Raw genomic sequence first — 23528 nt, forward strand, 5'->3', positions numbered from 1 at the left:
AATAGTAAATAGAACAATATTACATCTCAGCCAATGTCTTTTTCTAAATGCATCCACCTCTGTGTGCTTTTCCTCTGGACGCCGTGTGTTTGTGTGTTTATGTGTCCGTGCAATAAATAGGAATGAGTGAGGTCACAGACTTTCACTACAAAGGCGCCCAGCCCAAGGTCTAGAGTACAAGCAGCCTTTGTCATGGCCATGTGTGGAGCGCTCTGTGCTGCATTACAATGGATCTGTGAGAGGGAGAGAGAGAGAGAGGGGGGGAGACAGCAAGGATGAGAGAGGGAGACAGAGAGAGAGAGAGAGAGGTTGAGAGAGAGAGAGAGAGAGAGAGAGAGAGAGAGAGAGAGAGAGAGAGAGAGAGAGAGAGAGAGAGAGAGAGCAACTTGTATTGATTAGCAGGAAAAAGTTCCACCTCATACCTCATCTGCATTTTTACGTGTTTGTTTAATTTTGAGGCTACATGTGGTTTGATAATCTGGTTCTTATCATTTTGTTTACGTGTGCGTGTGTTAACACGTGAACATATTTATGCAGTGATGGTAATGTTTATTTATACACACACACACACACACGTGTTTGACACACATGCACGTTGTGTTATCTGGCCTGGCTTGCTCGAGGGGGACTGGTCACCAGCTATAAACGGCCCATACGTCAGACTTAATGTACAGCAACTGTGCAAGTGCAGAAAGTGCAGCAGGGGTGTGGTGTGTATCACAATAAACCCTGGTGGAGGTGCACGAGGAGCAGGGGGCACGAGCACCAGTTGCCCCTGCGTTGATAGACATGTGTTGTCGCATTGTGTGACTGTAGAAGTGTGTGTTTAAGAGGTGAATGTGTAGCATGTGTGAGGCTGATGAGGGACATCTGCACGTCTGTTTTCGTTGTGCAATGTATCTTCGAGCCAAGCCAAGTGTTTTCTCTATTACATAACAAGTGTCACATGAATGCCACAGACAGACTGACTCACCGACCCCATAATACCCTCTGCACCTGTCACCATGGGCCTCGGTCCCTAACGGCTCAAAACACTCACCCTAATAATTCTACTGAATCAGACACAACCAAATAGAATATACTCCATAATTACCTCTCCAAGGAGGTTTTGTTTTCAGCCCTGTCCATTTCCATGTTTGGCTGATATGTGTTTTTGTTTACCAAGCCACATTAGACAACAACAGCTCAGTAGATTCTCAGAAAAACTGGAGGACGGTTTGGTGCAGGAAAGAACTCAGTACGTTTTGGTAAGGATCCGGATCAGAAGGCAGATCCAGGATTTTTTTTCACTTCCTTTAACATTGCAGGATTTTTCGGCAGCAAATCGGTCACATTTAAGAAATTAAAAAGGACTGTAGGATCTGGGCGGAGGTATGCATTCTCATGTTTATGTATATCAACACATAAGCATCGGTGTGTCCATGGTGGTTTTCAGTGTTCGTGGTCAAGAAATGAGCTCGAGAAAAAACCAACCACGGTGCAATCAGGCAACAGCCACCTCCTGTGTTTATTCATCCAAAACAACTCCAGGAATACATTAAATACTCAAAGTTATATAAAGGCATTTCAAAATACTTTGGTACCCAAAAAACAACGCAACCCTTTAATAGATTTTTTTAAGAGTGTTTACAATAACTGCAAAAGCAAAGCTGCTGCAACATTTTCAGCTCCTGTTCTGTCCCGAGACAATATCCTGAGCAGATGAGACTTCAAGGGGGATAATCGGAGATGCTGCAAGTGTGTGTTTGTGCGTGCATGTGTGTGTGTGTGTGTGTGTGTGTGTGTTTGTGGGTGAGTGTGGGTGTGTATGTGTGTCACACTGAAAGCTGGAAGCTCTGGCAGACGACAGCACATGCCATCTGCTGCTGTGCACCTCATAAGTGTTATATACAAACACATATCACCTCCCTCCGCGCACGTTAGCCCCCCCCACCCCCCCCCCCCCCAGCGCCAAATGCACATCAAAGTCGACTGTAGCCGGAGGTGGAAACCAATGTCTGCTCAGGAAGACAGATTTGGGATCTGAGCTGACATTAGGAAAGATATGAGAGCTGACGCACGGCATCTGGGAGAGAGGCCCAAGGACAAATCATATCACCTGTACATGTCAGGATATACATGTATATGCACGGCCACGTTTTCAAGGAGTGGGAATCAAACATCCATCGATCCCTCCATTAGCTGTACACCCTAGACAGGCCGGCAGCACATTGCAGGGTCTCCCATTAGCCTAATACCAGTTTACATGTCGACACCCGTGAGCTGGAAGCTTCTTTCATCAAAATGAGGTGAATTATCAGGATCATTAATTAGATAATAAGATATAAGAGCAGAATAAGAGCTGCTATATCACTGCAGTATCCATGCAGTCGTGAGACACTTTGCAGAAAGTGGAAAAGAAAAGAAGGAAAATGATTTTCTCCGACTATTTCTCGACTCTTCCGTAAAACTTTTTCAATCCCACTTCTGCTGGAGCTCTAGTTGTCATAGCAACACTTCAGGCGTACAGTCACATCCCAGGTCAAACTTCCTGTGCGACCCCTCCCTGACCTGTGCCGATCTGATTCAAGCAGCCGCTATCTAATTGTCTTGGCTTATTATTTTATTCCGGTCTGTCGGTTTTTCTTCTCTCTCCCCCTCTCTTGGATGCTTTAGGACATGATTTGCTCAGTGTTTCACCTTCTCTCTGCCCCAGCGTGTTTGTACTTTAATATTTATGACATAATGCATTTCCCAGCCCCTTGTTGGTCCAATCTCAGAGGCTGTTGAGGATCAGCTGATGATGAATCGGCCTCTGGGGTCAACGGTGAACCTTTTAGGGCTTCTGGTGTAGACTGCAGATATCCAGGCCAGGACTCTATCTTTTCATTGGCCGTACACTGTTTACAACGTACGTTTCCCCTTACAGAACACAAACAATAATACTTTTTGTAGGTGTTTTTAGGTCCAGATCACATTAGCCATTCTGCTTCTTTTGCTCTCCACGTGGACTGTTTACCAGCAGGCGACCAAAGCCTGCTCAAACATGAGTGGTTAAACTATAAATTGACACAAAATCCTGCCCCTCTTCTACAGATGCTGCATATTCACATGCAGAATCTACTTATAGAGGCCGCTTACACCCACATCCACATCAAAACTAAAAGCCTGACCCTTACCCTGACCTAAGGCTTATTCTAATATGGCCCATAAACCAAGACTTAACCTTTAAACAGCTCGTTGAGTGTGTCAGAAGGTGAGGACCTTAGTGAAGTACACAAACACTCACACACACCAGCCTTGATTAGATGAGAGCTGCACGTGAGGAGTTCCACTGTAGTCTGCTTAGAAGCGTTTTTCTTCGCAGCCAGCGCACACATTTAAAGTAAACACACACATTTATCCTCGCAACCACATGCACTCCTGCCTAACAAAGGCCCATCTGTGGAAGACGTCATTTATCTCGCGTTCTACCTGTTGATTACTAATCATCCCGTCTCCAAACAAAACTGAAAGGACAAATTATGCCCCCGTGCAGACCAGCTTCCCTTCCACACGGCAGCTTTTATGTTCAAACAAGCCCTCTGCTCTCTTATCGTGAGGAATGTTTTCGACTCATATGGTAATACGACGGCGGGGTAAATAGGTCTCTGGCTCTCCTGCCATTCACACACACACACACAGAGGGAGCCGCTCCATAACAAATGATAAAAGCATTGATTAATATTCATTCTCTCTCGCAGCGGAGGAGAGGCACAAACTGTGGAGAAAGGAACCTGACTGCAATCTAAAAATAGTTAGAGCGTAACTTCTCTCTCGTTCTCTGTCTCTCTGACAGGCTCAGGCTTCTCCTTCCATTTCAAGCACTGAACACTTATGTGATGTTTCCCTTTGAAATAAGGTCACACACCTAGGCCTTTTAAGATACATTAATGTGGGTGAGAAGGAGCAGCTGCAGCTCCTCAGTGGTCTCTGCACACTGATGTTCTCACCATGAACAGTGCTTGACCAAGTCCCAGTTCGAAGAGCAGGTTGGATGAGCATCAGTGTTTAATGAGAAATGGATTGTAAACATATACAATTCAATACAACTGTGGAACGATCTTCAGGAAAACAACGACCGACCTTGGAAACTATCTGATGTTCATATTTCTCAACCACTCCGAGGCCCCTCTGTTCTAAACGAGGTTCTAACCCGGCCATTAGGTCAGATGCTACAAATGCTAAGATGGTAACGAACAGGGAGAGCTGGTCTGGGGTTTCTGTGGGTGTGTGTTTGGGGGGTTTATAGTTAACTGAAGAATAGACACTTCGTTAGTTTGTGCAGAAGGTTGCTTCAGGTTGTTTTTTTAATTGGAGTACCTGTTGTCTGTTTGTCTGTCTTTAGAGTTACGAACTGATTTCCATGAAATTTTCTGAAGCAAAAATTTGCAGAAATTTGCTGTGAATCTGGTTGAACTGGTGGATCCAGGAATAGTTTCTTTAACAGGCCGAGCCAGGACTTTATCCTGTGGCAGAGGTATAGCTATCTGCCCATTGAGTAGTGATTCATTATTATATCTTGATTGACTTATTGATAAAAGCTACTTTTAATGTGAACAATCATCAACCACATCATTTGTTTTTATATAGTGAACCTTGATGAAATCATTCAGATATAATTGTAGTGTATAGATTTACAAAAAAAAACACATCAACGCTCTTTGAAGAGATACATCTACAGCTGGAGTCCAGAACACGTGTCTAACATCTTATATTCAGCTCTAACTTTATTCATAGATGGATTTTATCAGATTTGTCTGTTTTTATCATGTCAATGTATTAAATGACTGAATGTGAGACAATGTTAAAGCTGTTAAGGCAAAATTATTACCTGAATCTGCTTTTCCTTTCTGCTTTACACTGAGTTCCAGGTCATTGTTTCGTTCTGTGGCCCGAAACTGAACTGTTCGGTTCCCTCTCACTGATAGGAAGTCATAGTCTGGTTTATAGAGGCACTCTGCATCTGCACACTACGGCAGACACAGGTAGTGATGGATTTGATAAAGGGAATCATCAGGGGTATTTTACCTTCCCTCTTAAGTAAAAATATTAAATAGATTTGTGTCAGAGACAGATAAACATTGTAGTTCACGGCAGAATAAACAGAGAAGATGATATTTCACCTGAATTTTTATGTTTGTCTGATGAATTCATGTTACAAACAAGTGGTTTCAACACTTTCTGTATGCCTTTTCAAATTAAAAGCCCTCCAGTTTATCTGTTAATAAAGAGGTATTCAACAGGGGGTCCGCGACCCCTAGAGGGTCCACGGAGGTACTGCAGGGGGGTGAAAGTGTTTGATTGATTAGACAATTTTGTATCATTTTTATAATTTTTGATTTATTTTCTAACAACATTTTTTTCCACAAATTTAAATTTCTTTAAATACTCATAAACATGCATCCAACATATTGAGAGGCTGATTTGAACCTCTGCCTGACAACCTCCATCCATCCAAGGTTAGATAAGTTGTGTGCTACCCATCAGGGTCGGACATCTTACTAATGTGGGAGTATGTGTGCCATCCACAGATGGCTTGAGGATTCACTGTCTCTTCTACATGTGAATCTGTGAATTATTATAATAGCTCAGTGTTGTATGTAAGATGTATGTTTATAAATGGCAGTGGCATGGCCACCCTGTAACTAGCACATGTTTAAATTAAAAACATGAATATATGAACCCGTGTTATATTTGAACAGCTTAGTATTGAATGCACAATAACAGGGTTGCTATGTTTATATATGGCTCAGTTTAATATAAAACACAATTTTATACAAAATATATAGTAGGGGGTCCCTGCTTCATCTCTCCACCAGTTTGGGGGTTCCCGGCCTGAAAAACGTTGAAGACCCCTGTGTTAATGGAATCGATTCCCTTGTTTAAAAGTTTTTTTTTATAGTGAAATATTTGCAGGAGCAGGAGATGCACGGTTTCATACTGTGTAGTACTGGTATTTATTTGTGTACAAAGTACGTCTTTCATTCAGGGCAATAATCCGATTTGTGGCCATAATACAATCAAAGCCGATATGTAAAAGCATTGTGCTGCAGTAGCAACTCCTCTGCAGAACATGTTGTTGAACTGAGAAGATACATATTGTGCATTGTAAATATGAATTAATATTAATTTAAACATTTTGCATTGAATAGAAAATAGAAAAGTTGCACAACTGCCCTTCTTTGTGTATATTTTATTTCTTATAAATTCAGCCTTTAACAGAAATTGCAAAAAATAATAAGTATTCTAAGTCCTAAGGGAGTTTCTTGGAAGATATCAGGGTGGTAGATCTCGGTGACCACTGCTTTAAAACTTACAAAGTCATCAGTATGCAATGACTCACTACCTATAGAAATGGCAGTTCTTGGACCAGGAACTAATATGGTAAAAATCAAGCATCTTTCTATCACACATATCCAACATCATGCCAACCTTTGACATGATGTCGCCCTGCACCTCATGGTTATATCATACATACCACTTTGACATGTATAATAGATAAAACACATTTAAAGCAAGCGGAGAGGCGGTGGTCTAGTGGTAGAAACTTGGACTATGGGCAGAAAAGGTCTCTGGTTCGTCTCTGGTTCCACTCCACGGAGAGACAACTATTTGAATATTTGATCTGTCCAAATATCCAAGAGGATTCTCCCTACCCTGTCTAGTGCCCCTGAGCAAGGCACCTTACTCCCCCAACATCTGCTCCCCGAGCGCCGTACATGGCTGCTCACTGCTCTGTGTGTCCTGCACCAGATGGGTTAAATGCAGAGGATAAATTGACCTACCATTGCATGAGTGTGTTGTGCATGTCTGTGCATGTGTTTGGTATACATAAACGTATCTGAATCTTAATCGAATCTTAATCTTAATCAATCATTAAACCATTACTCAAACGATTTAACACTTCTGATTACAGCTCCAACTTTTTCATCAGAGGTTTACTTCAATTGACTTGACCCATTACTGTATTAAACACATGTTATTTTAAACATTATGAAAGGCTAAATAAGCAGACCAGAAATACACTTCTACGTTACTTTATGTTCTTGGGTCAAGCTTAAAGCAGCGAGATCTCGATCAAAGTGTTTCCTATAAAAAGACTTTCTCCTCTTATTGTTGCAGAGTCACTTCCTACAGAGCCTGAGGACTTAAATGTGTCTCTTACTACAACTGTGACTGTCAAGCTAAAGCTGGTTTCTTAACTTTGATGATCAATGCATCAAGTGAATAAAAAGCATATTTAAGTAGTGCAACTTAATATTTGATCAAATTGATAAAGTGTGTCTACAAAGATATCCTCATTTGTTTGGTCACGATTACGTTAATCTGCTTTGTTCACCTCTAAATGCCTTTGGTTAATTTTGCACACCTTATAATCACACACACAAACACACACACACACACACACACACACACACACACACACAAAGCTACAAGTTGCTGTTGATGCTGCTGCTGGAGTCTGTGTTGATCAATCAATCAATCAAATTTTATTTGTATAGCCCATATTCACAAATTACAATTCGTCTCATAGGGCTTTAACAGGCTGTGACATCCTCTGCCATTAACCCTCAGCAAGAGTAAGGAAAAACTACTAAAAACCCTTTTAACAGGGTAAAAATACGTAGAAACCTCAGAGAGAGCCACATGTGAGGGATCCCTCTCCCAGGACGGACAGAAGTGCAATAGATGCCACGTGTAGGAGAACATCATCAATAATCAAAGTCTCTAGCAGCATTTGATGAGGGTAGACATCCCGAAGGACAACCCAACATGACATGCCAAGCAGTCCCGCTGCAATCACAGTCCATGGTCAGCAACCAGTAGGACCACGATAGACCATCCAGACCAGACGCCACTCCAGACCTCAGTCACCGTCCACCGCCGCCCACCAGGACCCACTTCAAGCCACCACCGCGGTCCTGGTCCACCGCCCATGCCCAATGCCAACGCGACACAGGGTCCGCCACCAGCACCACGATCAGCCCTCATGACTCAGAATCTGCCACACTGGATCCACCACCGCGACCCCCGGTGCACGATCCACAAACCGCAATCCATGGTGCGGCCACAGAGGCTCTGGATCTGCGGGTGATAAAGCAAAGGGATTCCGGGGAAGGGGGATAGGGATGGAGAAGAGGAAGGAGAAGCTGGAAAGAGAAGCTCTGTGTGTCATGTGTCATTAAATAGAACAAGCTACGTTGTGCCGCACTAATTAGCTCTAACTATAAGATTTATCAAAAAGGAAGGTTTTGAGCCTTCTCTTAAACGAACAGATGGTGTCTGCCTCCCGAACTGAAAGTGCTAGATTATTCCACAGCAGAGGAGCTTGATGGCTAAAAGCTCTGGCTCCTACTCTACTTTTAGAGACTTTAGGGACGACAAGTAGGCCTGAATTCATCGAACGGAGTGATCTAGTGGGTTGATAAGGTACTAACAGCTCTTTAAGATAAAAAGGCACTATAATATTAAGGGCCTTGAAGGTGAGGAGGAGAATTTTAAATTCTATTCTAGATGTAACTGGAAGCCAGTGTAGCGATGCTAATACTGGAGAAATGTGCTCTCTTCTCTTGATTCTCATCAGGACACGTGCTGCAGCTTTTTGGACAAGCTGTAGAGTCTTTAACGACTTACTGCTGGAGCCTGATAATAATGAATTACAATAGTCCAGTTTCGATGTAACAAAGGCGTGGACTAGTGCATCTTTTTTTGAAAGGACAATTTTTGAGATATTACGCAAGTGGAAAAAGGCGGTCCTAGACATTTGTTTTAAGTGACTATTACTCCCAAGTCACTCCCAAGTTCCTGACTGTTTCATTGGAAGCAAGGGCAATGTCGTCTAGCGCAGCCATATCATTAGATAATGTATCTCTAAGGTGTTTGGGGTCTAAGATACAGGTTGTTGGTTTAGAACCTGATATTATTTTGGTAAACTGATCACGGGTGATCAGAGAGAAGCTGTCTAAGTAATGGGAAGGATTCTCAGCCGTTTCTGATATCTCTGTTGTTGGGAAGGTATTAGTGCCAATTGAGGGCAGGAGAAGGTTGATTTTATTTCTAATAGTTTGAATCATTAAAAAAGTTTTATCATTAAAAAAGGTCATAAAGATATTGCTATTTAGGGATCGAGGAATACTGGGTTCGGTGGAGGTATGACTCTCTGTCAGCCTGGCTACAGGGCTGAAGAGAAACCTGGGGTTGTTTTTAATCTCTTCTATTAGTTTTGAGTAGTAGGCGTCTCTTGCTTTGTGGAGAGCCTTTTTATATTCTTTAACACTATTCTTCCAGTCTATTCGATTTTCAACATGATCTGAGACTCTAGAGATGAAACAAAACATGGGAGAGATGTTCGCTGATTAAACAAGTTCTCCTGCATTCTCTCTCTGGGCTGTGGCACAAAGCTCCCTCATTCTCTCCTTGCTGTTTCCCAATCACCTCATCCAACCCATCACTTCCCAGCTGCTTTCCATCTACAGAAAGCAAGTGGGAACAAGGCAGTAATGAAAGTCTCAAATGAAACAAAAAACTAGACGTTGAGTTTTTACTAGTAATCTTATATCCAAAGTCCCAACCAATTTAATTAGTTTGGTTTGATTTGGTTTGACCTGGGTCCCTGCCAGCGAGTGAGAGGGCGTCTGAACAAAGAAAAGGTCGGGACTTTGTTCAGGTCCAACCAGTCAGGTCACATTGTTGACTTCAGACTGAGCCTGAAAAAGAAAGTGAAAGTGTTGCCTAAAAAATCATCATCTTCTCCTCCTTGTTCCAGAGTCCCTCTGTCCAGAGCCACATAAGCAAAGGTAAGGACTTCAATCTGTCTGTTACTACTATTGAACTGAATGGATTACCTTTTATTTTAGTTGATTCCTTTTTTGCCAGGAATTTTTGTGAAGCCCTTTTAAACCTTGTTTATAGAAGTGCTATAAAAAAAAGTTATAATTAAAGTTATTATTATTACTGTAACTGTAACTGTGAGTGTCAAGCTAAAGCTAATTTATTTACTGCATCTAGTGAATAAACAGCAAAACCTCATGGGGTCTTTTTTTTCACCTAACAAAATGCATTACAAGCTGCTGGTAATAAGTAACTCAATAGGAATTTGACAGAAGAATTCTTTCTTATATAAAACTAGATGTTGAATTGTTGTATTGGCAGTTATGCTTAAAGGTTCAGTGTATACAATGTAGTGACATCTAGTGGTGATGTTGCATGCCTCCGTAGAGAGGACCTGCTCCTTATGTAAATTTAAAGTATTTAAATTTAAAGGAACCATTCAAGGGTAAATACACAATAATTTTTACAATTTAGATGAAACACACTGGTAAAAACATCACTAGGATTATTTTATAATCAGTTTCTGTCAATAGATCCCTTTCACCATCATCTTACACACTGGACCTTTAAGTTACAATCTAAATGCATTTTCCTCCTCTGGGGTGAATTCCTGCATTAACATGTTGTTTGAATGTTCTACTTTACAGCAATGGGAGGAGGTAAGTCCTGTTACATGTTCAGCTTCTTGTAATATGTTACAACTATCCTGAATAAACAAATGAAGAATAACAAAAAATACTTCTCAAATAATCACTGTTTGGTCTTTTTTAGCTCCTCCACCACTCTTAGAGCAGCCATGGAGGAAGGTGTCAGAGTGAGTATGATCTAACATTCAGTCAGTGTGATTCCATTGTGTCCTCAGTGTTTGTGCTTCTGACACTTGACTGAAACAGCTCATTGTTGTGTGTGTGACAAAAAAAAGGATAACAATTGCAATGCTGTGCAATCATAAATAAAATTGATACAGCACTTTATTCTGATTGTTTAAGATTTTCTGTAATTTACAGGAAGTACAGGGAAAATCTTGAGTTTGTGAAATCTTACCAGCCTGAAAACAAACAGGTCAAACATCTCAGGATTCTGCTTTATGGACCAGTTGGTGCTGGAAAGTCGAGCTTCATCAACTCTGTCGACAGCGTTTTAAAAGGCAGACCTGCTGTTCGAGCTCAGACAAATGCAATCTCTGAGAAAAGCTTCACCAGACAGGTATGAACAACAGGAAAGGATAAAACTCCATTGAGGGTAACAAACCACAGGAATTAATTTTCAATAGTAGTTCACTGATTTAAATACAAAGAAACTTCTACTAATATTAATATGTCAAAACAGAACATTTACATCAAATGTTTTGTACAAATGTTGTCTTTATGTTTCATAGCAATAATTTCTAGTCAGCACAAAATAAATGAAATGAAACATTACATCTTTCTAAATCTGTATGTTGATCATCTGAGTACTAAATGTTTTTTACTTCATATAGCTTTGCAACCATTTAAATTTCAGGTTAATGTGTGAACTAGAGGCCCAGAGTTTTAATCTTTGGATGTTTGTACAAATCATTTTTCTCCAGCCTCCCCACACATTCCTGATCGGCCCACAGACAACTGCTGATATTAACTTTGATTCATTGATGTAAATTATTGCAACTTCTGCCTTACAGTACAAGACCTTCAAATTTCACAAAAATCCAGGGGCCACTTACCCTTTTGTTTTAAGTGACATCATGGGCCTTGAGGAGGATTTTGACAGTGGAGTCTCTGTGAAAGACGTCAAACTGGCCCTGAGAGGACACGTGACAGAAGGTTACAAGGTACAACACTTTGAAGTTTCACATTAATTAAAGTCTTATTTTAACTATCACAATTTTTTTTTTGTTTTACATTCATCTTAGTTATCAAAATTATTATTGAAATTTGACAAACCTGATGCGCACATTTCCTGTCTCATAAAACAAAGTGAATTGTTCTTTAATTTCTTTCATATCGAACTTTTCTATTGGCAAATTGCTGAGTTTGGGGCACATGGAAGTCACATGTACATCAGTTAAATCATGTGATCAACGTCAGGAATGTGTGTCACATTAACAACATGAGTGTGCATGTGTGTAAGTGCACGAGACAAACAAATGAGGTGAAAAACTTTAAGTTACATTAAACATGATCTGATTGTTTTTGATTGATTTCTAGTTTGACCCTGACCAAGAACTGAAGGAGGGTGATTATGGCTACAACTCCCATCCCACTTTAGAAGACAAAGTTCACCTTCTGGTGGGTGTTGTTCATGCAGACTCAATGTCTATGTTAAGTGCTGAGATGGTGAAGAAGATAAGAGATGTCAGACTGGCAGCCAGTGAACTGGGTGAGTGCACAACAATTGTTTCTCTGCGTGGACTAACAGTGTCACATTGGATTGTATGAGTCAAAATACCAGTAAACAAATGTTTGAAATACTGATCAGGTTTCTTTATCGACAGGAATTCCCCAAATGGTTATTATCACCAGAGTTGATGAAGCCTGTCCCGAGATTAAAAAGGACACAAGCAATATCTATAAGAGCAATTACCTGAAGGAACAGGTACATTTTGGATTTATTGCACAATGTCATTTTTCTGATTTTATGTCATGTTTGTTCATCGCTGTAAAATTAGTGATCAACATAATTGTGTTACTTTGACTTAGGTTGAAGGATTCCACCTGCAGCTGGGCCTTCCAGAGAACTGCATCTTCCTTCTGAAGAACTACAGTCATGAAACTGAGTCAAATGACAAAGTGAACGCTGCGATAGTGTGCGCACTGAAACAGATGCTTTTGTATGGAGACGACTACCTCAATCTGGAAACATGAATTCCCCTGAGGCAAAAACCCAGTAGGCCATTTGTCGGGGAATGAGGAAATATTAAGCCAATGTTTACTGTCTTTGTGAAGCAGGCAAGCTTGAAGCATGAAATATGGAATAAAAATCCATAAAAATTAGGTCCTAAAGTCTTTATATAATTTCTCTCATTGAGACTTTGCACAATAGCAGGACAATGCTCTGTCATTACGTCGTTAGCTTGGTGTGACGTCATCACGTGATCTGGTCAACAACTCAGCTTTTGTGATGGTGCCTTCAGGTGCCTCCGGAAAGGAGTCATTCAAAAGCTTTCGTTTTTATCTTTGACTCCCAGTATTTAATACATCACCTGAGACAAACAGACAAATATTTTATATTATTAATAATTTAGTCACTCAATCCTGCACTTTATCTCTCTGGGAACTCTTTGAAGTACAGTTATTTGATGTTCTTGCAATATAAGTTGATTCATTATATCGTTATTGTTGGCTTTGTATCATGTATCGTGAATTCCTGGTGGTGGAAAGAAATGAAGTACAAATATCAAAATTATACTCTGTGCAAAAAACAATAAAATTCTTTACTGTTCAGTGTGGTACATCGATGAAGCAGACGCAGCTTTACAGATATCCCTTCCTCTACTTAGTTTTCAATCAGTGTGGCATCAAGCTCTAATTATTTTTCTGTACCGTCCTCATTACATTTCTTCTTCCGGGACCCTCTCAGTTTTATTCTCCTTCTTCCTGCATAAGTCAGGACCAGGCAGCTCCAGAAGAGACCTTCTTGTTAGTGGAAAGTCACAGGTAGGTACAGTGACGCTTATTGAACACATTTGAAGCTATATAACAATGACATGCTGTTGCTATTTTGTTAAAGTTATGAGTTTGTTTGAGGGAGGTATAGTCATACAACCAGTTCAAATTATATATTTCACCACTGTGGAACAGATGTTGTCTGTATATGTATTTTTATGCCAAAAGCATTTGTACTATAGAATATATCTTATGATATTCATGACGTTCTATCTTCAGATCTTGTTTTAGAAGTTATTGTTGTAGGGAGAAAATGGTTGTTAAGTCCTGACTCCCTTTGTTTTCCTCATAGATGTTTTCTATGCAGCTTCATCCCGTTCTGCATTGATTCCTGCAAAGATGTGGAGCATCGCTGTCCATGCTGCCACAGAGTCATCTACTTATACAAGTGAATGTGAAACTATCCTGACTGTGAATAAGAGAAGGACCAATTATATCTATCCAGTAATATGAACAGTAAATGTTTGTCTTTTAAACAAAGGACTTAAAACTCTTAGTTTGTAAGCTAGCTTCCGTGCTGTTAGCAGCATTAGAGATTTATACTGTTGTTATTTCTATATTGTTTTTATATCATTTGCTTTGGTAAAAAGAAAAGGTGAAATCTTTCTTTTCTGGTGCTAGTTTTATTTTAAGAGGATTATTTGCAAGGAAACAAGGTGAAATCAAAACTGTCTTTGTGATGTTTCAGTGCAATTTTATAGAGTTTTATTTTGCCAAGACTAACTGGTTTTAAATGAAACATAATGACGTGGAAAATAAAAGGTCAATCATTGAAAGAATTGGGACTCCTGGTTTCAGTCCAACAATGTTACATGCTGAAACTACTAGAGGTGATGTTGAAGTTATACAAAATACTTAATAACAACTTTGTAATAATTCTGTTATTGTTAGACTACATCACTTTTGGTTTGGTTATATTTCAGTTAACTGTCATAACCATGTAACACACTATTTGGATCTTCCTGTGTCCACCACCAGGTGGTGCTATTATTTACAGTGCCTGTTTAGAAATGAGATCTGTGTCAATGAGACAGGCCTTGGTATATTTTCCTCATGAACAACAACAACAGGTCGGTGTCTGGTTCAAACTTCTCTGGAGCACATGAGCCTAGAAAGCAGATAGGTAGGTATAGTACATATTTTTGTATGTAAATGTATATTTTCTAATAAATGTTTCTAACTTATTAATTGATTACATATTGACAGAAGAGTTGACTTGATGCGTGTGCTCAGGAGCAGCACTGCACTTTGTTGTCACTTTGTGGTCACATTTGAACTACAGGTTATTTGATGCCTGAGGAGTTTAAGTCTACAGGCAATATATATGTCATTTATTAAGAAACATTACTTTATTATTATTCAAAAAAACATTACTTCACGAATTTAATAACAGCTTGAAAGCCTCCAACCCCACATGGTTCACATTCTGAATAAAGCTTGTAGAAAATGAAAGTCACAAGATTTAACCAGGAGCCGGTTTGAAGGTCTTAGTCAAACAAGAGCCAACTTAAAGCAACACTTTTACTAGGCAACAGCGCCCTCTACAGCCACACATATTTAATTATGTATATTTTGGGGTATTTCATCTAAATTCGTAGGACTGCGAAAGTGTGCAATGGTGAGAGAGAGCGGGGAAGACATGCAGAAAAGGGTTAGAACCGAACCTGTGGCTGCTGCAGGAAGGCTAAGAAAACAAGGCCTCTCAATCAATTGACCTCAACTACAACACAAGTGAACATGTCATTATTCCTCATGATCCCTCCTGAACCTTAAATTCTGGTTTTTAATGACGTCTAAGTCTTTTTAACTGAGCTACAGTTCAACGTTAGTCTTGAACTCGCTAGACCTGATTCCAGCCATTTAAGCTGCAACTACCATTGTCCCTCTTCCACATCAGTTTCCTCTTGAGCACATGAAGTCCCGTCCTCACAGGGAAGTCCAACTGTGAACAAAGCAGGTGAGTCCTATAACATTGCTTCTACTGGTTCATGTTAGGACACCAGATATAGATACAGCATGTACATAAGTCAAGGTTGGAGTTACCAGGAGGAACATTCCTCCTCCTCCTCCTCCTCCTCCTCCTCCTCCTCCTCCTCCTCCTGGCTAAATGTGTCACACCTCCAGCCCGTGCATCAAGCTAGCACGTGACCCTGTGATGTCGTCCCAAAATTTTTAATTGTAAGTCACACATTACTGTACTGCACACTTTCCCATCTCTCATGAGCCTCCCTTCTTTTCCCAGTTACAGGTGACTGGGATGAGTCACATCTCCAGTCACTGAGAGCAGCTGACCTACACTGCAGGGTCACATTAGGATGAAGGTCCTCGTCCCCATAAACAGAAACAGCATGAACTCTGCGTAACTCTCTGTGATGCTGGTTTGGGATTAGAACATTTTGTCCCGAGCATCCCCACCCCCTCCCTCCGTTTCCTTTTTTTTTTTTTGGCCACTCCCCATCCTCGCTTCCTCCCTCTCTCCGGTGTCTGTTTGGATTTTTTTCAATTCCATGTTATACTCTCTCTCTCTATCATTCCCTTAAAAAGAAGACTGACACTAACACTGAAACTAACACTTAAACACACACAACAATTTTAAACTAACAGACAATTTAGGTGTAGGTGTGTAAAATACACATATTTTCCTTGATGCATAAATACTCCTGTGTATTTATATGTGGGAGCTTGTGTATATAGGTCTATTTATATGTCTCACGTTGGATGAAGACTATTTTTTAATGACACATTCAAATGGAGCAGATGCAAAAAACAAGAATTTGTGTGAATGATATCAACAGACTGAGAAAATTCAGTAACGGTTTCCACAGTCGTGTGTTTTAAGTGCCGTTCTTGTCTGTATTTCCTGTTCTGATTATCAGTGGTGGGAATCCATACAAGTCTTAACGTGTTTGCGTTCAGTTTCATGTCAAGGCATGTGTAATTGCATGTTGACATTTAAAGTGGTATTTTTAGTTCCAGCCTTGTTAATTCAAGAAACCTTCATCTAAAGAGAAATAGTTGCTGCGTGTTTGTTATTCATGCTAAAGAGGACAATGTTATAAATGAATGGCTGTTATGAAACTAACATATTTTTGTGCTTCTTCCCCATCATAGATAAATACCTCCCAATTAACCTTCCTACCAACCTACCCAGTTAGGAAGGCTACTTCATTAAAGGTCACCCCTGTCTCAAGGTGCCTGTTCTGAGAACCAAGAGATATAAGGTTTCCTTCGTCCCGATTTCCATTCACATGGTAAACTCTATGTCCTGATGTCTCTATAGGTTGTCCACCAGTGTGTTAGTGTTTTATGTGTGTGGGCGTTTTGTTTACAGTTTATGTTTTTGTCGGTTTGTACCATCCAAGCTTCAAATCGATTTTCCTGAAAGGGACGATATATACACATTGAACTTTGAACTTCCCAATACCTGATCTCCTACCTGACCACCTACACAGATATCCTAATTACCCTCCTTCCTACCTACGCAGCTACCCTACCTCCTAACCTACCTACCTACGCAGCTGTATTTATCCAGATGTAAAGTAGGTATAGATGTAACAGAGAGACATGTGGTTACAGTGTCCTAGTTTCCCCTACATTGAGCCGGTGCTATTTTTAGAAAGCAGGAAGATAAAGGGGGAAACAGATTCCCTGGGAGTTGACAGCAGCAGCTTCCTTTTCTGGACAATTTACAACCTCTTATGCTACGATGACCTTTCCTCTTCATCGTTCACTCATGGAAGTCCTCCCTCTGTCCCCTTCTCCTTTATACTGTGCCCTTACCTTTCTCGGTTTCCCCTCTCGACACTTTGTCCTTCTCCTGCACTTTGTTCTCTTCTCTCCTGCTTTCATTTTTCCTTTTGATTTATGTCTCATCTCCTTCATACTGTGTCCTGCTTGCAAACATTCAGACCTTATGTTCTCCAATCATCCTCCTTCACCTGTCCTCCATAGGAGGAGTGTAATACAGCAATGATGCTGTTGTGTATAGGATTTAAAGAAGAAAATCAGTCAGTGTTTGGATTTTTTTATTTCTAATAACAAAAACTTCCACATTACATTTCCTTTCAAATATTTTGCCACTGCCTGTTTATATGTGAATTTACAGACTACACCAATGCTGGTATATTTCTCATTTTCTCATAGTAATTTATGAGTCTTGATATTTCCGTCCTTCCGCCTGTTTCCTTCTTCAACACACAGACCAGCTGTGCTCTGGAGGGCTGCCACTGACACTGTGTGTGCATCTGTGTGTGAAGGTGCACACGTCAAGAGCAAGTATACATCCAGTGCATCGGGCGCAATCTACCAGACCATCTGGCTGACTGCTTGTGGAGGCATTTGGAGGGCGAGTGACACTTTGTGTGTCTGTATGTATGTGTGTTCTTCCAACCAGCAATATTCAGTACACAGTAAAAGGACGTATGTCCTGTGAACACAATATTAACCTAAATAAAATTAAATGAACTGCAAGTCAAGTTTATTGATGACAATAATTTGCATTTATAGAAAACACAAAACTGACATACAATTATGCTATTCTGGGTATTTTTACACACATATTACTTTTATAAACCTACTATGCTAAATATTGTGCTGCCCCCTAGTGGACAGCTGCATTGATTGCACTACACACAGTAAAACAACAGCACAAGAACTGTAAAATCCAACATTTATTATGACTAACTGGAAAGTGGAATTATGGGTAGAAGCTGCTGTGATGATGGTTGTAGCTGAAGTTTTACTGAGAAACCATGTCAATTATTCTAAGTTTCTGAGGTGCTTTAGTTTTCTTCAGAGAAACCCACCAACCCTACCAACCGACAGTGTCACTGAGGACGTTGCCCCCCCCCCCTCTCCCTCTTGTACCTGTGTGTGTCTGGCTTATTATTATGGTCTGTCTGGCAGGCTGCCTGGCTGGTGGTCTCTCAGTGAACTTGTTACTGGAATCAGCAGCCAGCTGTGATGAGCAGAGCATCAAGGGGGCCGTGTGGAGCTGCTCTGGAGCTCAGCCAGTCACTTAACACTTGTCAACAGCTCTAATGAAAGTGGCCTATTCCTTGGTGGCCTCTTTTTCATTAGGGGGGGTCAGAGGTCGCCGCCGAAAGGCTGGCTCTCTGTCAGTCTGCGTTGTCAGACAGTTGAGGAATACGGCGGAGGAAGGGGGATAAAGAAGGGGATGTGAGGGCAGAGGGGGAAGGGGGAAACCATTCAGTGGCGGGTTGACTCCTTACGTTTTGTTTCCTGTACATCCTGCTGGTCCTGGTGAATTTAATTCTGAAGGCACCCTGTGGTTTAGTTTAGCCCAGACTTACTCCTCACATGACATTGCACCTGTGTGCACGTTTATACTCTCATTTTTTCACTAGCCAGGATTCCTTCTTAGCTAGAAACTCGACAAAATACTTTTCATACTGTTAATAAAATGTAATATTCAAGCTTTATGTGACTTTACATGAAATTTAAATTCCCTTATTTCTACTTGACCTTCTCCTTCCATCCCTCTCCCTGTTCTCTACTATGGCTCTCAAGCACAGATGTGTAGAACGCTGGGAACGAAAGAGAGAGAATCAGCCGAGGTCCCACTCCTCCTCCTCTTCCCCTTCACCCCGGCCTCTTGCACATGAAAGGGGCCGCACAAGGCCAATGGAGGGCCGGTGGGGTGTGTGTTATGCGAGGGCCCCAGACCCAGACACAACACAACACACAGCTCCGCAGGCCACCACAGCTGGGCTGGAATGTGACCTGCTTCAGATTTTAATGCCAGACTTGGCCCCATGTGTGTGTGTGTGTGTGTGTGTGTGTGTGTGTGTGGAATACAAGTGGAAAGAGGAGGACATGGATGGAGGACCCTCGGCTACAGAGCGGAACATCCACATGAGTCCTTGAGGAATTTGGTCCCAAGCAGTGACAGACCTCAACAGCAAAGCACCAGAAAGCAAGGACAATGTAATATGTTCTAAATTACTTTTATTTAAGTTGCCATCATATTATTCCATACAGGTTTTACCGAACACTAGCATATATTTGATAAAATAAAAATATGTCTCTCAAAGAATGAGAAATAGATCACGACAAAATAAATATGACGCAGAGAAGTACACATACATATTCTGTAAATTAAAACAAAACAGGTTCCAAGAGAATGGAGCCAACAAGCTTATTTGATTCTGGTCGATGAACTGAGGCTTCATTGCATTATCATGAGCTCAAGGGCTCTGAATAGTTGTTATACAACGTCTATTATGGGTGATCCCAGATAAAGATAAAGCAAACAAGCTAATTGATTTAAAACTGCTAAATGGACGACATTGCAGGAAATTACATCAGGAGAGGAAAACTATAATGTCATTTAATAAAACAGTTATGAAGATTAAATACTTTATACATGGTATATGTATATATTCTACTTGCCTTTTTCAGTGTATCTCGGGCGTTGACAGCAAAACTGTCTTTGCCTGATTCTAATAAGAAAGGACAGTTCTGACAGAGTGTCTGAGAGGAAATCATGGATGAAAACAACTGATGATCAACTATGACACGTGATTATGAGACTTTGTCAAGGAGCAAAAGAGAAGCATCTGAATCAGGCAGCAAAACCTCTGATGCTACAGATGAGTGATTGCAGCCGGTCGCACCGGTGAGGTCACTGGAGCTTATAATGATCTGAAAACAACGTAACTGACTTTCAGCGGTTGTGAGATTTTTAAAAGACTCTACTGGACGGCAGAGAAATCTTTGAGAAAATCGCATGTTTTCTTGTGGGCGACCTCCCGGAGCTTCCTGATTCTGCGAGCGCTGGAGGAGCCCACGAAGCTGTCGGGCTGCAGGACGGCCATCCCGTTTTGAACGTCTCCCATGATGATGAGCTGCACGTTGGCCACGGTGATGTTGGGGCAGGGACAGTTCCAATCCATGTTCAGAAGAGTCACCTCCAACGGTTCCTTGCCGAAGAACCTCAGACCCATCTTCTCATCCTTCAGGATCTCCTCCACGGTCACCAGGGCGTGGCCTGACTCCTGCTCCTCCGTCAGGTCCGTCACACGCCCCAGGATCACAAAGTCACTCTTGCAGAAGCTGGCGAGCATCTTGCCTCGAGGTTTACACATCTTGCAGTTGTGGTTCTTCAGAAACGGGCACATCTCTTCACAGGCCTCCTTGGACTCGAAGTTGTTCTCGTTGCCACCGCAGCCTCCGTAGACGAAGGACTGGCACTTCTTCAGGTCGGTGCTGTAGGCCCAGCGAGGCTCATACGCCTTGCAAGGCCCTTGGAGGCTCGGGAGGCTACAGGGCGCCGCCAGGTCTCCTCCACACGACAGCATGCAGGTTTCGTAGGTGTCGAAGTGATTGCGGTTTTTGTTGCACTGGCTGTAGGTGAAGGTGAAGCAGTTGTTCCTCTTTGGTTCATAATACCAGCTCATGCTCTCCTCGCCGCAGTCGTCGGTGTCCGGGCTCTTCAGGCACTCCTCGGCTGGAAAAGGCAGGTTCGTACTGTTCCCCTCTGCGCTCTTACCTTTCACCTCTCTCCTGATCACCACCAGGGGAAAGTGCGATGAGACTCTCCCCCCAACGTTTTTGGCTGTGCATGTATAGATGCCGGCATCCTGAAGCTGTGCATTGTATATGACCAGCTGGCCGATGTTAGTAACCACAACGTTCCCTTGTACGTGATTCGGTCTCATCACGATGTTCTCTTTGCCCTTCAGCTGCTTCTCCCAGGTGATTTCCGGATGCGGCTTCCCCGACACGTCACACAGGAAACTGGCCGTCTCCCCGACAAAGACAGCCAGCTGGGTGGGGCCGCTGTGTATGGCAGGGAGTTGGATGTCAGCGGGGAGGGTGGTCTGGAGGGCGGTGGTGGGATGGAGGGTGGTCTCCGCAGGGATCGGGCTGGTGTTCGGCCAGGTCAGGTGATACCTGTGGGTAGGTTGAATAAGAAAGGAATTAATCAGAGTCAAAGGCTCCTGTTGACATGACACAGAAAACTATACTATGCTGACATTCTGTACACAGTTTCCATACAGTTTGTTTTTTTTTACACCGGACAAATTGTCGTTTCGAAATTTCTTAATTGTGAGGACTGGAAAAAAAAGTACAACTTTACCTTATCACACCCAAAACAAAAAGTAGAGGTCTAAAATACTTAACATGTTACCTGCAGGTGACCTCAGAGATAGAGATACCCTTGGAACAGGCCTCTGCATCCATGTAGCACTTGTTATAATATGTCATGCCGTCAGATGCACAGGTGAAGTGGGGCTCCCTCTCGCAGCGGTCGCGGCACTTACAAACAGGCTGGCTGTCCCAGATGTCGCACTCGGACCCTTGCTGAGAGCACATGAACTTGTCGCAGGTGGCACCCTTCGGCATTCCAATGGGGCCCTTGTTGCCCCTGATGTCTATGTAGCGTGCGGCCACGCAGCTCTTGTTTCCACACACATTAGGGCAGCACTTTTCAAACGACTCGCAGTCCTATGAGGATGGAAAAAGGAACACAACTTTTTGGTGCCACATATTTGATTCTTACAGCTGAGACTCAGTGAAAATGTGTCAATTTGGATAAGAGTGTGGATAGTTCCACGATGACACAACATGAACAAGTTAACTATTTAGACTTTTTTTGTTTTGTTCGGGTTCCTCTTTTGTCGTTCCTTAACCCCCCCCCCATGGGATAAGCTTCATCCCGTCAGGCAGTAATTTATGCACAGAGCAAAGAAAAGCAGGAATAATGGGGCGATGGTGATTTGGTTATTTTTCTGTTCAACATTCAGGGGAATCGGAACCATTTATTATCCAGTGGAGCCTCTTAGAAATCGTTAGGATTACACACAGGAGTTGGACCTGAATATTCATGATGCCCATTATTTTGGTGGTTTGTTCAACCTCGACAAATATTCAATAATTGCCATATTAAAAACCTCCATATTCAGTAGTCTCGGGAAAGTTGTGCTTAAATTCTCTGCAAGATACAAAATCTGATATTTAACCAATGCTAGACTTAGTTTTAAAATGTCTTTTATGAAGATGTAGGTGTAAAAAGATATACAGTATGAGTTTTTTATTTCAACACTTTTGTGAAACACTTTTCTCAAATCCAATCAAATAATTCTGCCTGAGGAAGATATCAGCTCTATGTGGACTTCACGTCCCTCCCAGCAGGCTTCCTCAGCACCAGCAGCAGAACTCACCTGGTCAGATTCGCACTCGCGCATGCAGGTGCTCATCGCGTCCACCCACAGGTTGGGGTTCAGCTCGTTGGGGCACAGGCCCGCGTGAGAGTACACCACCTTCGACACGGACATGGGCATCGGCATCGGCATCGCTCCCACGCAGCGGCTGTCCATAAACCAGTGTCCCAGGAGAAACCAAATCCATCGGGGAAACAGCATCCACCACATGTCCGGCGCGCGTAAAAGAACCAGCGCGAAAGAAATCCCGAGGGTGGGGGAAACAAAAACAAATCCAACGAGAGGCAGATTAGTTTAACACGAAATTAAAGTTCTGGAAAAAGTCTTTGCAGTGGAGCCAAAGTGCATTTGGGAGCGGAGGGAGCGGAGCGAGGGAGCGCGCAGGAGCCGTGTGGCTGTGGAGAGCTCTCCAGGTTGGTCGCCCCTACGTTTAATAGTAGCAAGAGATTAAGGTTGCGCGGTTGCAAACCCACGTAAGATCTAACTACATGAGTTACAGTGACCTGTCTCGTCACACAGCAAATCCCGGCTGGGTTACAGTTATGATCAACTTAATTAAAGGAGGAAGAAGGAAAAAAAAAAAAAAAAAAAGAGTCGGGGACACCTGTGCGTAAAGCTCTGCTGCCTTAACCCTTAGCTTGCAAAGATGCTGCCCGGAATGTTATACATGTTTTGCCATAATAATGAAACTAAAGTAGATCATTTTACTATAAGTACACTTTACACTCAAAATCTTGCAATAGTTTCTATAGCACATTAAAAAATAAAGGCTTCTGAGTACTGCCTGTAAATTAAGACAATTTGTATTACAGAGCTTAGTCACACTTTCTACCCAGCTCCTTATTCT

General features: G+C 41.9%; 2 protein-coding genes across 2 annotated transcripts; one reads left to right on the forward strand and one right to left on the reverse strand.

The window, feature by feature from the left end:
• Window positions 1-10499: 10499 nt before the first annotated feature.
• On the forward strand, window positions 10500-13274 carry LOC128457975 (interferon-induced protein 44-like). Its single transcript, XM_053442549.1, has 7 exons — window positions 10500-10511; window positions 10624-10666; window positions 10860-11058; window positions 11513-11662; window positions 12039-12210; window positions 12326-12426; window positions 12531-13274. Exons 1-7 carry the CDS (start codon window positions 10502-10504, stop codon window positions 12693-12695), a joined length of 840 nt encoding a protein of 279 aa, XP_053298524.1. The 5' UTR covers window positions 10500-10501; the 3' UTR covers window positions 12696-13274.
• A 6935-nt stretch (window positions 13275-20209) lies between these two features.
• Window positions 20210-22891, reverse strand: LOC128458968 (WAP, Kazal, immunoglobulin, Kunitz and NTR domain-containing protein 2-like). The gene is made up of 3 exons (XM_053444042.1): window positions 22682-22891; window positions 21649-21965; window positions 20210-21410 (listed from the first exon to the last, which is right to left on the reverse strand). Exons 1-3 carry the CDS (start codon window positions 22889-22891, stop codon window positions 20210-20212), a joined length of 1728 nt encoding a protein of 575 aa, XP_053300017.1.
• Between the last annotated feature and the right edge of the window lie 637 nt (window positions 22892-23528).

This window comes from Pleuronectes platessa, chromosome 16 (assembly GCF_947347685.1).
Source record: "Pleuronectes platessa chromosome 16, fPlePla1.1, whole genome shotgun sequence".
In the NCBI taxonomy this organism is placed as follows: domain Eukaryota; kingdom Metazoa; phylum Chordata; class Actinopteri; order Pleuronectiformes; family Pleuronectidae; genus Pleuronectes; species Pleuronectes platessa.

Bases quoted from the DNA above. Each gene is read 5' to 3' on its own strand.
- LOC128457975 (XM_053442549.1), top strand. The intron at 11,663-12,038 runs GTACAACACTTT...ATTGATTTCTAG, and splicing joins ACGTGACAGAAGGTTACAAG to TTTGACCCTGACCAAGAACT. The intron at 12,427-12,530 runs GTACATTTTGGA...ACTTTGACTTAG, and splicing joins GCAATTACCTGAAGGAACAG to GTTGAAGGATTCCACCTGCA.
- LOC128458968 (XM_053444042.1), bottom strand. From the start codon at position 22,891: ATGTGGTGGATGCTGTTTCCCCGATGGATTTGGTTTCTCCTGGGACAC. The intron at 21,966-22,681 runs GTGAGTTCTGCT...CCATCCTCATAG, and splicing joins GCGAGTGCGAATCTGACCAG to GACTGCGAGTCGTTTGAAAA. The intron at 21,411-21,648 runs GTAACATGTTAA...ACCTACCCACAG, and splicing joins ATCTCTGAGGTCACCTGCAG to GTATCACCTGACCTGGCCGA.